Consider the following 17,300-nt stretch of genomic DNA (forward strand, 5'->3'; position numbering starts at 1 on the left):
AAGGTGAACTGGGGCTAGCTGATGACCTAGCAGCGGCTATTAAATTCCAGAGCAAGTGCAGTCATAGCTGCAAGTTTAGAAAGACTGAGGGCTGGCTGTGACATGGATACCACACAACCTCATGGGCTGCCACATTCCTGAGTGGCTCTAGCTGCTGAGACTTGTAGAAGAATATCAGGATCAGTGCACTCTGAGCTCCTTGCCACATAGAAATCCTGCTGTAACTTCAGAGAGGCAAACTAAGTGTGCTGGCCAGCACTAGTGAAAAGGCTTCGCAGGAAAGCACCCCTCGCCTTTGTTTGTTTTGTTTGTGAGATAGGATCTCACCATGTAGCCCTAGCTAGAGCTCCCCAAGATCTGCCTGCCTCTGCCTCCCAAGGCTGGGAATAAGGTGTGCCGAGCCAGATAGATCATTGTTTAAATTTTGTTTTATTTCTTGATGTATGTTAGTGTTTGTCTGCGTGTATCTGTGCACTGAGTGCATGTCTGGTGTCTGCAGAAGGCGGAAAAGGGCATCAGATCCCCTAGAACTGGAGTTATAGATGGTTGTAAACCACCCTGTTGATACCGGTAGCCAAATCATGATCCTCTGCAAAAGCAGCAAGTGCTTAACCTGTGAGCCGTCTCTCTGGCCCGATTATAAGTTTTTTTTAGGGATTTTTCTTTTCTCAAAAAATACTTTGCAACATGTAAATATATCTTTATAAAATAATTATAAAATGTTTTCCCAAAGAGTCTCAAAACACTGTCTAAAAAGTAGAAATAGGGGGAAAAAAAAAAGTCAGGCAGTGGTGGCTCACGCCTTTCTTTAATCCTGGCACTCAGGAGGTAAAGCCAGACAGATCTCTGTGAGTTCGAGGCCAGCCTGGTCTACAGAGTGAGTTCCAGGACAGGCTCCAAAGCTACACAGAGAAAAACCAAAAAAAAAAAAAAAAAAAAATGTAGAAAGCTGATGTGATGTGTAGATGTAACCAACCATCTTATTAAATAAGAAACACAGAACCAATGTAAAAGAGAAAGCCGAGAGGTCAGAGCTCAGAGCTAAAATCTTACCCTTCCTCCTGCAAGCTCCTAGCTTCCTGAAAGAGAGCCATTTCCTGTGTGTAAGTCGTTTCATAGTCTTTTGTTCTGCCTTCTCATTGGTTGTAAACCCAAACACGTGACTGCCTCGTCACTGTCTGTATGTACAGCCCCCCAGGTCTTAAAGGCGTATGTCTCCAATGCTAGCTGTATCCCTGAACACACAGAGATCTACCTACCTCGTCTACCAAGTGCTGGGATTAAAGGCGTGTGCCACCACCGCCACACTCTTGCTATGGCTCTAATAGCTCTGACCCCCGGGCAACTTTATTTATTAACATACAATTCACATTTCAGTACAATTAGAATACCACCACAGTGATGGGTCACCTAGAGTTACTTGCTGCCCAGCCTGATGACCTGAGCTGGATCCCTGGAACACATGTGGTAGAAGGAGAGAGCTGACTCCTGCAAGTTGTCCTCTGACCTCCACATGTGTGCTGTGGCAATTGTGTGCCCTCACACATACTTATAAATAAATAGAATCTTTAAGTAGACAAAAAGGCTGGGTGTCCACACACATGACAAATTACAGTAACATTGCTTGTGTCTCAGGTGCCTGTAGTTGGTGCCACGATGAGATTTAACCAGGAAGCTTAAATCTTTTCTTTATAAGGTTACGGTCAGCTTCAGAGTCGACGGGAAGAATGCAGTGTGGATTCGGGTTGCCTGGGGAACACAGTATTCACGGCCAAACCAGTACAAACCCACTTTTGTGGTGTATTATCCCCAGACTCCGTATGCCTTCATTTCCGCCAGCCATCTGAAGAGCACTGTACCCCTTCTCCATCAGGTAGGGAACAGATCACAACAGCTGGAGGACTCAATACCCTTGTCTCAAAGGTTCACATAGGTATTAAGTCCAAGAAGACTTAGTGTAGAGTAACTTAGTTCCTGTTCTTCTAAGGTAAGGATCAGAGAGCTTTCTTTCCTACAGTGGAAATGTGACAGAAGGTATTATTAGCTTTTTTCTTTTTTAATGTAAAAGTAATACATGCTTAATATAAAAACAAATGCAACCAGTTCAGAAGGCTCTAAAGGTAAAAGGTGAGTCATCAAAACTCCACCCTTCTTCCTACGCCATTCACCCCAGATAGCTAGTGTCACCTTGCTGTCTCCTTCCAAAGCAGTTGTTAGTGTCACCAGCAGTGCTTTTTGTAGTTTTCTTTAAGATTTATTTATTTATTATGTATACAGTCCATTGTCAGCAGCAGGCCTTGGGGTCCCAAAAGTGAGTAACAGGCGAGAGGATTAAATTTCTTCAGTTTCTTTTCACTTGTGAGGGGTGGGGGGAGTTACCTTTGTTTGGAGACGGGGCTCACCCCTGCCTCAGCCTCCCCAGGGCTGGGGTCCCAAGTGTGCAGTGAGCCTCTACACAGTGTTCTTAACAAGATGTGCATCCTAACAGTCCTGCTCCTTTCCCTCCAAGGCCCTGAAGGTTGCTAGCAAACACCATCAGATCGTGCAGATGGATCTGAGAAGCCGGCACCTGGACTCACTCCAGGCCATTGTTTTTAGAGAGTATGATCAGGTGAGTCTTTAAAGTTGGGTTTCCCTTTACTGCTGTGCACACTGAACAGGGGGAGGGCCACTCTCAGCACGTCCCTGGCAGTGAGTCGTTGACCCTTTCAATCATTTCACTTTGTTCTGTGTTTGTTTATTCTTTCACAGTGTCATACATATATAATGTACTTTGACCCTACTGTCCCCATCATCCTCTTAACCCCTTCCTCCCAACAAGTCCCTTCCTACTGTCATGGGCTGGTGGGGGTTCTTTTGAGCACCCTGCATTTAATTAGGGCTGCTTGCCTGAGTCTGGATGTGGAGTTACTTCCTAGAGCAAGAGTGCTCCACATTGGCTACACCACTGAGCAATTCAGCTTCTTTCCCCAGCAACCATCAACTGCCTAGAGCTCCTCAGAAAGGGGTGGGGTCTCATGAGCCCTCCCTTATCCAGGATAAAATGATGAAATGTTTGGATGCAGTGTTTCCATTTCCTGACAAGGACAGGTCTGCCCCTTGGTCTTAAGGTTTCTTCTGTACAGGGCAAATGTTTGCACATGTTCAGATATTTTAGGTGGATGGGATTCCTTAAGGGTAATGCTGTGTGTTATGTTCTAGGTAGGGAGAAATGATGGCTGTCTGCAGGTCACTCTTTAAAGGGAAGGGTAGAAACTTGAAGATGTTTTTGCCTCAGGGTCCTGCCAGCCACTGTAGATAGGAACATCTAACTGTGGGCCAAAATAAATGCTTCTTCCTTTTAAAAAAGAAAATAATTTTTACTTTCCTTCTTGAGGGTTTTAAAATGGGATCTCATGTACCCCAGGCTGGCCTTAAACTCATTACTTAGCTGAGGCCTCTACCTCCCAAGTGCTGGAATTGCAGGCTTGAGCTACCATGCTGGCCTCTTAAGAAGGTAGATGGCAAGCCAGGCCGTGGTACACATGCTTTAATTCCAGTACTTGGGAGGCAGAGGCAGGCAGATCTCTGTGAGTTCAAGGCCAGCCTGGTCTACAGAATGAGATCCAGGACAGACACCAAAACTGCACAGAGAAACCCTGTCTCGAAAACCAAACCAGAGAGAGAGAGAGAGAGAGAGAGAGAGAGAGAGAGAGAGAGAGAGAGAGAGAGAGAGAGAGAGAGAGAGAGAGAGAAGGTAGATGGCTTTCTCCCTGACTGCCCCTTCTTTGTCAACCCTCCACCCTCCTGCCAAATGGACATCGACTGTTGTTAGCCACCAAACTGGAGAAATGGTCACTCACTCCAGGGAGCTGCAGTAGAAAGGGTGCAAGAAATGTGGACTCATGGTAACAAAGTGATTTTTCCTAAAAGGCTCTGAGAGTTGTTTCAGGGTATCATGACCCAGTGCTGACCCCGAGATGTCAGGGTGTCTTTCATTCCTCTGACTTCTTCGTAGCCTCTGCACCTGGAGGTGCCTTTGTTTCAGATGGTGCTGGGGATGAACCCAAGGCCTCCCCCATGCTGGGCAGATTCTCTAGCACTGAGCTGCATCCTTGGCCACCACACAGGATGCATTCTTACGTCCGTTCCTAAAACAACCGTGCTGCACAGCTTGCTGTCCTAAGAAATATGCTCCATTTAGCGCCTGTGGCAGAACCCTCGCCTCTGTCTGCTTAGTAAGAATATACAACATAAGACCTCTTCAAAAAAAAAATAAGATTTCCAGGAAGTGGGGGTACACACCTTTAATTCCAGCACTTGGGAGACAGAGGCAGTCAGATACTAGCTCTCTCTCTCTCTCTCTCTCTCTCTCTCTTTCTCTCTCTCTCTCTCTCTTTGGTTTTTTCCAAGACAGGGTTTCTCTGTGAAGTAGTCCTGGCTGTCCTGGAACTCACTTGGTAGCCCAGGCTGGCCTCAAACTCACAGAGATCCACCTGCCTCTGCCTCCCAAGTGCTGGGATTAAAGGCATGCGCCACCACCACCTGGCAAAGCAGATCTCTTGAGTTCGAGGCTAACTTGATCTACAAAGCAAGTTTCAGCCAGAGCTACACAAAGAAATTTTGTCTCAAAAAACAAAAATAATGATTTAACACACTTTACATCTTAGAACCAATTACTATCTATATATCCCAACATGTTCACTTTTTCTTTCTCCTTTTAGACCTTTGAAAGTCACAACTCTACAATGCCTCTACAAGAAGAAACCCTTGGACTAGACCTGAATTGTATGTGTGCTTTGAGACAGTTGGGGTTGGGAAAGGCATCTCTGCCTTTCAGGTGGCTGCTACACAGTAAAACACTTGTGCTAGGATCTCATTGCAGAGCTGGTTCATATTTCAGAAAAATCAAGCTAAGTATTTGGGGCAGAAAGCCAAAGCTACCACAGGTGTTCTTCAGAGTTCACCAGAATGGCTGGCTATCATAGAGGGTGTCTTCCATGCCCAGCAGCATACCACAGTATTCACATGTGATTGTCACTTTGGTTCTGACAGCCGTCCTGTGTTAGAAGCACTGTCCCCTGGGAAACTGGGTTTCAAGAAGGCCTGGTAACTCCAAACAGGATCACAGAGCTAGGTCTGTCCAAAGTGGAGCCCGTGCTCTTAGTGAGCGGGGACGCTGGTTCTAGAACAATATGGTGGTTGTGTTGCTACTCGCTCACAGAGAACCCAGGTCTCCCTAGGAAAGCTAAACTCAGATTAACAGTGGGAGAAAACAACCCGTGTTAGGAACAGAGCACAGACTCCAGAGGCCTAAGACCTGCTGTGGGTCTCCTGTGAAGTAAAGAAACTTGATACAGAATTACTCATGGTAACTACACAGAAAGTGTATTAGAACCCAGACAGTGTGATGCCACTGAGTTATTTCTCACTCCCTTTGTCAGCCTGTGTTTCACAGCTGCTCCATGTAATGACTGTTTCCATGAGAAGAAGGGACAGGAAACAGATCTGAGCTACACAAACCATCTCAAGTTTAGGATGGGAAGAACATTGTATGAGATGAAGTGATTCCTAATGGCAGTCTCAATCCAAACTCTCATCCACAGTGGATTCAAACATCATTCATGAAAACACAGAAGAAAGAGAGAGAATCCAAAGAGTCACTCAGGAGACCTTTGGAACCTATCCCCAACCACAGCTGGAATTTGCACAGTATAAGGTAGGATGGCGCAGTGAATGGCACCTGAAGTTTAGTGCCTTTTTTTTTTTTTAGGTACAGAAACCTTAACTGTAAAACATGGCTGAAAACTATTCCTTTTCCATTTATCACTTCAACAAATTTGTAAATTACATAGATCTTTTTACTATATTTGTAAGTTCTCTTGTTAGCAAAGGAGACATCCTGAAATTTTGAATTTGCTTTTGCATTTTGTCTTTGTAGTAATCCATTTGTATATTGCTAGCTGCGGTAAGCAGGGAGAGCTATACCCTACTAGCCTATGCACACCTAGAATAGTATTTGGCATATAGCAAATGCTCATAAATACTTGAATGAATGAGCAGGGTATGGTGGCACACACCTGTAATCCTAGCACTCAGAAGGCTGAGGCAGGAAGATCTCAAGTTCAGGCAAGCCTGGACTACATAGCAAGTTGGTGGCAAACCTCCCTGCCTGACCCCAAAGCACAGAAACAAGAAGAGAGAAAGCACACATACTACCTAGCCCCACTGGCATCAGATGGAGAGCAAGCAGTAGTGCACATATCCTGTGAATTAAACTTGTTCTAAAGGGGTCCTACTGCCCACCACATACCCGAGTAGGAATACAAGTGCATGGCCACCGTTAGAAGAACTCTAGTGTATGTCATAGTCATCCTAACATAAGCCCATGCTCCTCCTCTTAATACCTTCCTTCCCTGAGCCCCAATAAAATTGTTTCCGATGAATCTTAGAGCTACAGGGCACACAAAAGATCGGCTATCCGTTGATCTGCTCACTTAGGCCCAAAGTCTATTTGGTTTGATTTTTTTTTTTTTTTTTTTTTTTTTTTTTTTTTGGGTTTTTCGAGACAGGGTTTCTCTGTGTAGCTTTGCGCCTTTCCTGGAACTCACTTGGTAGCCCAGGCTGGCCTCGAACTCACAGAGATCCGCCTGCCCCTGCCTCCCTAGTGCTGGGATTAAAGGCGTGCGCCACCACCGCCCGGCGGTTTGATTTGTTTTTAAAGGAAGATGTTTTTGACAGTTTTATGTTTGTTGATGTGTATGCACACACAGCTTTGCTCACTTACGCTCGAAGTTAGGGGAGCCAAAGGTCAGTGTCGGATATCTTTTGGCCTTATTCTTTGAGACAGGGTCTGTCACTGAACCTAGCGCTCCTTTTCGACTGGACTGGCTGCAGGGAGCCCCAACTTCTTCCTGTCTCTGCCTTCCTCCCAAGTGCTGGGGTTGCCACCACACCTAGCTTTTACCTGGGTGCTAGGGACCCAAAGTCCTAGTGCTCAAGCAACAAGCACTTCACCCACTGAGACATCTTTCCAGCCTGCCTGTTTGTTTTTCAGACAAGGTCTTGTAGCCTAGGACAGCCTCAAATTCACTATGTAGCCAAGGCTGACTCTGAACTTCTGACCCTCCTGCTTCCTCCTTGTCACAGGTATGGCTACCACACTTGGCTGTGTTGTATTAACTGAGCTTTAAAGAGCTTCTAATTCAGGACAGTAGCTCTCAGGGTGTGGTCTCTGAACTGGTAAAACCAGTCTTGTGGGAATGAGGAAGGAGCATAGATCTTAGCTCCACCCTATTCCTCCTGGAGTGGGCGTGGGCACAGTGTCCAGCCATCTGTTTCTGCTTGCTGTCTGGCTGCCCTGGGCTGTACACTAACACTGGAAAGCCACTGGTTCAGGAGATAGTTTGCTTGTTCAAACATCTTAGAGTGGTTGTGTTCTGATAGGCTAGATGTGCACTAACTCACTCACACCTGATTTTCTCCAACCTCAGGCAATGGCCAGATGACACTGAATGCCATTTGTCCACTTTAACCAGCCAGTGGCTACATTTTGCCATGTCCTCTTTCTTTCTCTTTATTCCATGTATAATTTGAATTCATTGCAGACATTTAATATCTCATAGATATTTCAGCATAGTGCCTCAAAGTTTTAAGAATCACTCACATTTTTGTTTCTGTTTTTAAACATGAACATATAAGAGGCACAGTTAGAAGGATCACTCCAAGTTCAGAGCAGCTGGTCTACCCAGGGTTCCAGACCAGTCAGGCCACAGTGAGGCATGTTTCCAAAAAGAAAAAGGAAACCTAGGGTCACATCCTGTGTACTTAGGTGTGTGTTGATGTTGAAGAATTATTATTGTTCTAGGCTGGGCCTATAGCTCAGAAGTGCAGTGACGCCCTTGTCACTATTCTGTTGCTGTGAAGAGACACCATGACCACAGAAACTTACAGAGGAAACATGTCACTGGAGGCTTGCTTAGTTCAGAAGTTTACTCCATTATCTTCATAGCGACATGCAGGGAGGTGCTGAAGCAGTAGCTGAGAACTACAACCTGATCTGTTAGCAAAGAGAAAGACTGGGCTTGAAATGGAGTTTTGAAACCCTAAAGCCAATCCCCAGTGACATGCTTCCTTCACAAGGCCATACCTCTTAATCCTTCTAATCCTTTCAAATAGTTACCACTCCCTAGTGACTAAGCGTTCAAATATATGAACCTATGGAGGCCATTCTTATTCAAAACGTCACAAGTGTTTTTACATACCTTAGGCCCAGCACCTGAAAAATTAAAAATAAGCGTTCCAAAACATTCACTGTAATCTGTCCACTTGGGAGACGGAGGTTGAAGAGCAAGTTGAAGACCTGGTCTACATAGAAAGACCCTGTCTCACAAAAAAAAGTAAATAAAATGATGTATGACAATGGCATAGAGATTCCCTTTGGGCCTCTTTTAGATACATACTGAAATATTTACAGGTCAAATACTACGATGTTTTAGATTTACTCCAAATCTAAGTGGAGTGGGGTGGGGGAACATTAACAGATGAATCCAGAGCTGTTAGTAACTGGTTCAGATGGATGATAGGCACATGGGAGTCACAGTGTGCTGCTTCTGTGTGATATGGTTGGGTTGGGAGGGGCTGTTGGGGGCAGTTGGCTGTTGAGATGGTGTCTGGCCTCAAACTTGGAATCCTTGTTTCAGCTTTCTGAAGCTAGGATTATAAGCATGTGCTATTACATCCAGCTTTTAGATACATTCTGAATCTTCCATAATAAAAATCTAAGATTTTTTTTCTGTGTGTATAAGTGATTTGCCTAAATATGGGTAGTGCACCAGATGTGTGTCCAATGCTTACAGAGGCCAGAAGGCTGTGTAGAATCCCTTGGAACTGGAGTTATGGACAGATGGTTGTAAAGCCACCATGTGGGTGTTAGGAACCTAACCCAGGTCCTCTTCAAGAGCAGCAAGTGCTCTTAACCACTGAGCCATCTCTCCAGCCCTGAGATTTATTGTTTTTATATTGAATGCAAAATATAATGGGCATGTAAAGCACAGACTCTTGGCTTCTCCTGCAGGTCAGGTGCTATGCTGAGGGCAGTGCTGACACTCAGCCTCACCTGTGGGTCAGTACCATGCTGGCATTTTGTGTTGGATATCTTTCCTATACCAGATACTTCCTCTTTGCAGTGAGCAAGTCAAATGGGCTCTGCCTGTATTAATCCATGTGTTTCTTGAAGGCAGGAATTAATGGAATATGTAAATTGTTTATCATCTCTCACCATCCTGGCTGATCCCAGGATTTAACCATCACTTATAAATATTTTTTTGACAGCTGGAGACCAGATTCAAGAGTGACATTAATGGAGGCATCTTGGCTGACAGGAAAGAACCTCTGAGGTGCCTTGTAAAGTTCTCAAGCCCAAACCTTTTGGAAGCATTGAAGTCCTTAGCACCAGCCGGTGAGTGGTCAGCATGTCTTACCAGCCAGACCACTGCTTTTGATTCTCAGTAGCTGACTAGCTGGTTACCTCTGAGTGTTCCTGCCTCTCCAGTTGCTGCCTATCAAGCCCTATTTTGCTTCTGCGCTTAGTAGGGGTTAGACGATGCCCATAATTTGCTTCTGATCTTGGCCATTTTTAAGTTAATTGTGCCCGTGATTATGCTGATGTTTTTTTCTTTTTCTTTTTTCAGGTATAGCTGACGCACCGCTTTCTCCACTACTCACCTGCATACCAAGCAAGAAAATGAATTATTTTAGAATTAGAGATAAATGAGATACATGTGGCTTTGCTTGTATTGTACATGCAATTCCAGTTATGGCTGGCTAGTTTCTGTATATAATCTTGTGTTTTAGAAATCAACCCTTGGCATTGGAAATTCAATGTTTTTAATGTCACTGTTGGGATTAACTATGTCCTTCCTATGTGCTTTTACTTCCTCTCTACTAAGTACAGAAGCTGTGGGCATTTGAGAAGTGATAGCACACACTCACACACATACACCACACACACAGCACACATACACACAACACACGCACACATACACCACACACATATATTTACACACACACACACACTGGGCCACTCAGAAGTCAAGCATGACACAGTGGCTGATCCTGCTGGCATCACCCCTACTGTCCTCTATCCCACTCCTTCTCGTCCTTAGTCCCTGATTTCTGTGGGATTTTGGAAACGTCTCAACCCAAAACTTGTAGGAGAATCAGAGGGGAGAGCTGACTGCGTTAAGCTACTACACAGGCTGCATATCTGATGGCTTGTTTCTATAAATTTATTCTGTTCTATTATATATACGTGGAACATTCAAACTGAGCATCACTGTTACACTGACTTGTGAATAAAGATACTAGAAAACTGGTCTATCAGTTGCTTTGGATGAGAATCAAACAGGCTAAGTAGAATGCATAAACACAGCATGAAAAGACTTAAGTAGTGCTTTATGCTATGATATGTACAGACTGGGTCATCTGTTATACCCAGATCGTGGAAACCCCCAAAAGACCACCACGGAGACAGAATCCTACAGTTTTTAGCATAGCAGTGGTTGGGTAAGGGCATTTCCAAGGTTCCCTGATTGGCTGACATTTGTGGAGGGGTATCTGTAAAACAAAAATAGGTGTGTGCTAGACTTGGGGACATCTGGCCACCTTCTAATGGTTGGAATGTTTGGGATGTCAGGTGCTTCCCCTTAGATGTAGGCCATCCCTGGTTGGAGTCAACTTATGGCTTTTCCTGGGTCTGGGTGTTGCCAGAAGCTGTGCCTGGACCTCTAAGCCTGTCATGGCAGCTGTGTGGTCAAGCAGTTTGGGGGCCCCTCTACATCATCCAGTATGAAAAACTGTTTTTACATGTAATGTGGTCAGATGTGTCAGGTACTTCCCTTGTCCCTCAGTGGTAAGAGTATATTGGGATTTGTGCTGGTTATGCCCAGATCACAGGGACCCCCAAAAAGACTACCATGGAGACCGAATCCCAAATGTAAAAGCAAAGAGCCTTTATTTCAAGCTCTGGAGCTTGGTCCCTCTGTCTGACACAGCAGTGAGAGCAAAGAGCCCTGAGCTCAGGTGGGGTGGGGTTTTTATCATAGCAGAGGTTGGGGTGTGGGGGATTTCCGGAGTTCAGGACCCTGATAGGCTGACAGTTGTCCAGGGTTATCTGTAAAACAAAAATAGGTATGTGCTAGACTCAAGGACATGTGGCCACCTTATCTAATGGTTGGAATGTTTGGGATGTCAGACACTTCCCCATCCCTGGGTGGTGTCAGCTTAAGGATTTTCCTGGATCTAGGCGTTGCCTGCCAGTAAGCCTGTCACAGAAGCTGTGTCTGGGCCCCTAAGCCTGTCATGGCTACTGCATGGTCAAGCTGTTTGGGGGCCCCTCCATAGTGCTGGCTGTTCTGTGTCAGTGTGATGAGCTAGAGTTATCTGAAGAGGGAACCTCAGTTGAGAAAAATATCTCCATAAGATCTGGTTGTAAGGTATTTTCTTAATTAGTGATTGACGGGGGAGGGCCCAGCCCACTGTGAGTGGGGACACCCCTGGGCTGGAGGTCCTGGGTTCTGTAAGAAAGCAGGGTGAGTTGTTGCTGTTATAGCAGTGGCGGCCACTGCTGCTACTGTTTCTGGGATTACCATTTCATAATTGCTTACTATAGCTAGCACAGTGGAGACCCTGGCAGCAAAAGTAGCTACCACAGTTAATTAATCTTTCATTCTATTGGGCATGATAAATTTAATTCAATAGTTATATACATTTCGATTGGCTCTGAAAATTATAAATTTATAAACTCAAGTTCCATTTGCTTTTGGGATACCATCTTACAAGGACTCCAATTTGCAATAAGGCTCATTAAGGAAGGGAATGGCTCAGTTGCCTTTAGCCTACTGGCTATGGGTGAGATAGGACCTCTGTTGGTCTTTTCTGTGTCGAACACACAGATTGCAAGCCCAGTGCCACTTGGAGATCTTTGGCAGCAGTTAACTCTGCAGCTCACACACGATTGAGCCAGTATGATAATGAGTATTCAGAGACAGGTAATGCCTGGGGGGCACTCACCAACCTAAGACAAAGCACCTGTGTGGCCTGGGCAGTCATCTCCATGACGGGTAAGGTGACCTGCTGACGTCCCACACAACCTAAATCAGAAGCTCATTTATTAGTAAAAGGGGGACCTGTAGGTCCCTGGCCCCCATTTTGGGTAACTGTTGCCTTGCTTGCTGACCTTGACCTTGATATCCTCCCTATGCTAATTCCCTGCTGGGTTGCGCCCTCCTGAATGCTTAAAGGAAGTTCCTTGTTTGTGTATCCTATATAATGGGTGTCAACAGCTTAGATGCAAGATTGTAAAACATCATTAGCGAACTTCTGCCCTCCAGGGTTCTCCCATTGTGCTGTAAGCCTGTATTTAAGACCTCTTCCCTCCTTCAATAAACAGCATTTGGCATAAAAAAAAAAAAAAGAAAGAAAGAAAGAAAGAAAGAAAGAAAAGGAAGCAGGCTGAGCAAGCCATGAGGAGCAAGCCAGTAAACAGCACCCCTCCATAGCCTCTGCATCAACTCCTGCCTCCAGGTGCCTGCCCTGTTTTTAGTTTCTGTCCTGACTTCCTTTGATGATGAACAGTGATCTGAAAGTGTAAGCCAGTTAAACCCTTTCCTCCCCAACTTGCTTTTGTAGTCATGGTGTTTCATCACAGCAATAGAAACCCTAACTAAGGTTTAAAGATGCTAACTCCCCCTATACATACCTTTGGGGTTTTTTTTCTTTAATAAGATTTTAAGATTTGGCTGGTCAGTGGTGGCACATGCCTTTAATCCCAGCATTTGGGAGGCAGAGACAGGTGGATCTCTGAGTTCAGACCAGCCTGGTCTACAAAGTGAGTTCCAGGACTGCTAGGGTACACAGCAACTCTGAAGAAGAAAAAAAAAAAAGAGTTTAGGATTTTATTTTGTGTATATGTATTTTGCTTGCATCTGTTTATGTATTTCACAGTCATGCCTGGTGCCTTCAGAGATAAGAAGAGAACATTAGATCCCCTGGAACTGGAGGTATGGATGGTTTGTAAGCCACCATGTTGGTGCTGGGAATCAAACTTGCTCTTCCTAAGAACAGTAAGGGCTCTACCACTGAGCCACCCCTCTAGCCCCACTAACTCCCTTTGACCCTTGTCACGACTGGTTGCATACTAAGCCATTTGGCCCTCAAAGTGCCTGAATGGTCAGATTGGAACTGCAGGAGTCCTTGAGCATCCTGGGGCATCTCGGAAGTCCTGGAGCATCCTGGGGTATTCTACCACTTCAAAGCTCTCCTTGGTATAATGGCAGGGATGAAGATTGGAATCTGGATAAGACCCATCATATTATCCTGCTCAAGTAGTATCATGGACTGCATCCTGTGGACCTCCCAGAGTGAGGCTCCTGCTTAAGAAAATTCTGGATTTGGGGCTTCTCAAACTTACCTATTAGACACTTGATGGCCATCTGCGAATGCCTGGGGACGGCTCCTGCAGGAAACGCAAAGCCAAACACCTTCACAGTCAGGACTGACTCAGAATCCCTGCCTTAGTTACTTTCCTATTTCAACAAAACACTGTGACCAAAGCAATTTATAAAAGGGCGTGGTGGCACACACCTTTAATCCTAGCTCTCTACAGGAGGTAGGAGGAGGCAGATCTCTGAATTTAAGGCCATCCTGGCCTACAAAGCGAGTTACAGTACAGCCAGGGCCGTTCCACAGAGAAATCCTGTCTCGAAAAAAGAACAAACAACAACAACAAAAACCCACATATAACTGGGGGCCCACAGTTACAGAGGATTAGAACCCACACCCATCATTAGAGGGAGGATGGCGACAGGCAGGCGTGCGTGACAGTGGAGGAGTAGATGAGAGCTTCTATCTTCCCCACACACATGAGGCAGTGAGAGGAACCTGGGAATGACGTGCGCTTTTGAAACCTCAGAGCCCACCCTCGGTGATACACCTCCTCCAATAAGGCCATACCACCTAGTCCTTCGTAAACACTCCCACCAACTGAGAAGCAAGCTTCCAAACATGAGCCTATGGCAGCCATTCTCATCAAACCACCCCCCCCCCCAATAACAGCAGTTTATTGAACACTTCATATGTGGCCAGCACTGTGGTAGTTATCTCATATGCATTAGCTCATTTCCAAGCTCCTATAAGCAGGTGCATTCTGACCTCTGTGGGAGCGAGCAATGTTTAGGACAATTTTCCCTCGTAACCTAGCTGCCCTGAGCCTGTGACAATCCTGCCCCTGCTTCCTGAGTTCTGTGGTGACAGGGGAGCCACCATTTCCAGTAGCATTACTAACCTTATTTTACTGACATGAATACCCTCCCAGCAGTCAGTCTTCATACCCTAACAATTGCTGAACAATTCTCAAAGACATCTGAATCATAATCCCTGGAATCCGAGTATGTTCCCAAGGCAAAGGGATCCTGCAGTTGAGCGAAAGTCTCTTTGGTACCCGGACAGGCCTGGTGTAATGGGATGACTGAAAATGTTGGTTATGGAATGTGACAGATTCAACTCGCCATTACTGATGTTGGTGAAGGGGGCCCTTGGCAAAGAAATGCAAGAGACCTCAAGAAGCTGGAAAAAGCAAGGTCCCTGGAGCCTCGAGTAAGAGCCAGCACCTTGATTTCAGCTGAGTAGATCCACTTCAGACGTCTGCCCTCATCAGAGAGAGCAGATAACTAGTCTTTGGGAGCTGGGAACGTAGCTCAGCTGGCAGAGTACCTGCCAGTCTTGTACAAGGCCCTCAGTTCGATCTTCAACGCCACAAACCGGCACTAGAGAGGTAGAGGCAGGCAGATCTCTGTGAGTTCGAGGCCAGCCTGGTCTACCAAGTGAGTTCTAGAAAAGTTGCAAAGCTACACAAAGAAACCCTGTCTCGAAAAAACAAAACAAAACAGAGAGAGAGAGAGAGAGAGAGAGAGAGAGAGAGAGAGAGAGAGAGAGAGAGAGAGAATGAGAATGAATCAGGAATTCAAGGGCTCCTTGACTATATGGGGAAGTTTGAGGCCAGCCTGGGTTACATGAGAATCTGTCTCAAAAATAAAATAAATTTGTGCTCTGTGTGTGTGTGTATGTGTGTGTGTGTGTCTTTTTTTAAGGCGCTACGGATCAAACTCAAGGCCTTTAGCATGCTAGGCAAATAGTCTACAATATAAAACTAACTCCTAATAATAATAAAGCGACCACCCCAAAAATAAAACTAAAAGCATCCCTCTTTCTTCTGTGCAGCTAATACCTGAGCTCAGGTCCCTAGGAAGAAGAATGGCTGGGTCCATGGAACCGATCCAGTTCACCTGTTCTCCCAGCAGTTGGCTCCGCTGATAGATGCGCCTCCGATACGCGCTCGCCGCGGCCGGCTGGGGGCGCTGCAGCGGCCGCCCGGCCGGATGCTAATGAGCCCGGCGGCCCCGCCCCCTGCCGGAAGTGGCTGCGGCGGGGGCGGGCACTGAGAGAGGGGCCTGGCGGCCGTGCGGGAACCATGGCGGCCACGGAGGCGGCGGCGGCTGGGTCCGCGGCTCCGGCCCCGGGTGTCCCGGCCATGCCGGCGAGCACGCGGGGAGCCGCCGCCGCCTCAGGCCCGTGGAGGCCGTCGGAGTCGCGGCTTCAAGGAAGCCGACCGCGACCGGCCAGGGCTCGGGCCGCGGCCCCGGTGCCACCGGCGCGGGAGCTGATCCAGCCGTCTGTGAGCGAGCTGTCCCGGGCTGTACGCACCAATATTCTGTGCACTGTGCGTGGCTGCGGCAAAATCCTGCCTAACAGTCCTGCGCTCAACATGCACCTAGTCAAGAGTCACCGACTGCAGGTGAGCGGGCCGCGGCGGGGGCGCGGGGCGTGCGTGCGGGGTGTGCGCGGTGCCCGGCCACCTGCGCTCGACCGTGCACGGAGGGAGCGCGAGAGCGCGGGGCGCGCACACGCCACCGGGCCAGCCGCTTCCCGGTGGCGTGCCCACGACACCTCGGCGAGCTGCCGGTTACCTGGCTTCCTTGGATGAGCGACAGGTGATGCCACCAAGGCACGCGCTTTCCACTCCTCCCACGAAGCCGCCGGTGGGTCCTACCCGGTCATTCAAAAGCGGCTGCGGGTTGAGCTCTCGGCACTTGAGCTACAAGTTTCACAGGGTTGCTAAGATCAACTCTGCACAGGAATGAGACGGGAGGGGAGGCTTCCCTGTGGATTGTTAGGAGGAGATCCACCGATAGATAACACGACAGTCCTCTGAGCAAGACCGCCCCGTGTTACGTAAAAGGAGACAGTGACTTTCAAACCTATAGTATATTCTGGAAGCTTGGTAAAAATCAGATGCTGAGACCCCACCCCAGACCTGTAAAGTCACAACAGCTTTTGCAAAAGGAAGCTTCCTTCCACCGTCAGATAGATCTCTATGCCAGCCAGCAGTTGCAGATTGGTGCATGTTCCCCGGGTCGGATTTGAGGGTCGGATCAGAGGGTTGCAGGCTCTGTCTGACCTTCAGGAAGATCCACCTTCGGCACTTCCCTTGAGAACTGACCAGCAGCAACTCTGAGTTTCAGTCAGTAGTAGGGCAGATAAGTATGTACTTGAGGGATGACCCGCCTTAGCAGCTGCACACCAGAGGCGACAGTGATCTCACAGAAAGGTCAGTCAGGAAATGTCAGCGGGGGCATGCTGAGGAAGTTCTGTGCAAACGTTTGGGCCTCCTTCCAGCACAAAAGTACAGCTCCCCATGGGCTTCGATCTGCAGTCTTCTCTTTCATCCTAAATGTTCATGAAACCCTCCCTTTTTTCCTACCACAGTTTAGGCTTAAAGTGAGTGTGCAAGAATTCTACAATCTACTCCCCCAGTTCCTTGTAACTTGAATTCAACAACCATAACCGGCCTTTAATATTGTCCCCTTGCTGATAGGTTTGTTCATGTCTGGCTATCCTCAGACTTACTATGTAGCTGAAGATAACCTTGAACTTTTAATCCTCCTGCCTCCACCTCGAATGCTGAGATTGCAGGCGTGGACCATCATTCCCAGTTTTATTCAATGTGGGGATCAAACCCAGGACTTCTGAATGCTAGGGGAGCACTCTCCTGAGCTGCATCCCCAGCCCCAGGTGGTATGTTTCTCATCAGAAGCTACCAATCTGACTAAAGGCTTCCTCAGTCTTGGCTGCTGTGACTCTAGCCAACATTTCTTAGCAAGTTGCTTGTTCTTTTCTCTGTTAGGAGCTCTGTACCCCTCAAATCTTTGTTATGCCTTGGAAGCACTAAGATGCCCTGACTGTGGTGAACTAGTTTAATGATG

The 17,300-nt window shown here is 46.9% G+C and overlaps 2 protein-coding genes and 1 long non-coding RNA gene across 8 annotated transcripts in view; 2 read left to right on the top strand and 1 right to left on the bottom strand.

Moving 5' to 3' along the window:
• The window catches only part of Cenpn (centromere protein N), a 24,063-nt gene extending 13,706 nt beyond the window's left edge, over nt 1–10,357 (top strand). For all 4 annotated transcript variants that reach the window (XM_016004933.3, XM_006986338.4, XM_042277751.2 and 1 more), the window contains exons 7-12: nt 1,697–1,873; nt 2,510–2,611; nt 4,704–4,767; nt 5,586–5,698; nt 9,313–9,439; nt 9,672–10,357. In XM_016004933.3, coding sequence (XP_015860419.1) covers nt 1,697–1,873; nt 2,510–2,611; nt 4,704–4,767; nt 5,586–5,698; nt 9,313–9,439; nt 9,672–9,754 — 666 coding nt within the window. In that variant the 3' untranslated portion in view covers nt 9,755–10,357. The remainder of the gene's footprint in view (nt 1–1,696; nt 1,874–2,509; nt 2,612–4,703; nt 4,768–5,585; nt 5,699–9,312; nt 9,440–9,671) is intronic.
• LOC121829434 (uncharacterized) lies at nt 1,009–16,563 on the bottom strand. 3 transcript variants are annotated; one of them, XR_013051325.1, is made up of 6 exons: nt 16,005–16,563; nt 13,624–14,804; nt 13,451–13,495; nt 12,740–12,902; nt 7,931–11,152; nt 1,009–2,011 (listed from the first exon to the last, which is right to left on the bottom strand). It is a non-coding gene; the product is annotated as an uncharacterized LOC121829434 (long non-coding RNA). The 3 variants fall into 3 exon arrangements; XR_013051323.1 differs by lacking the exon at nt 16,005–16,563 and adding an exon at nt 15,266–15,492; XR_013051324.1 differs by lacking the exons at nt 13,451–13,495; nt 16,005–16,563 and adding an exon at nt 15,266–15,492 and having other exon boundaries at nt 14,649–14,804.
• The window catches only part of Atmin (ATM interactor), a 19,074-nt gene continuing 17,282 nt past the window's right edge, over nt 15,509–17,300 (top strand). Inside the window, exon 1 of the mRNA XM_016004930.3 lies at nt 15,509–15,832. Within this exon, the coding sequence (XP_015860416.2) occupies nt 15,509–15,832 (324 nt within the window). The remainder of the gene's footprint in view (nt 15,833–17,300) is intronic.

Source organism: Peromyscus maniculatus, chromosome 5, assembly GCF_049852395.1.
Source record: "Peromyscus maniculatus bairdii isolate BWxNUB_F1_BW_parent chromosome 5, HU_Pman_BW_mat_3.1, whole genome shotgun sequence".
Lineage (NCBI taxonomy): Eukaryota > Metazoa > Chordata > Mammalia > Rodentia > Cricetidae > Peromyscus > Peromyscus maniculatus.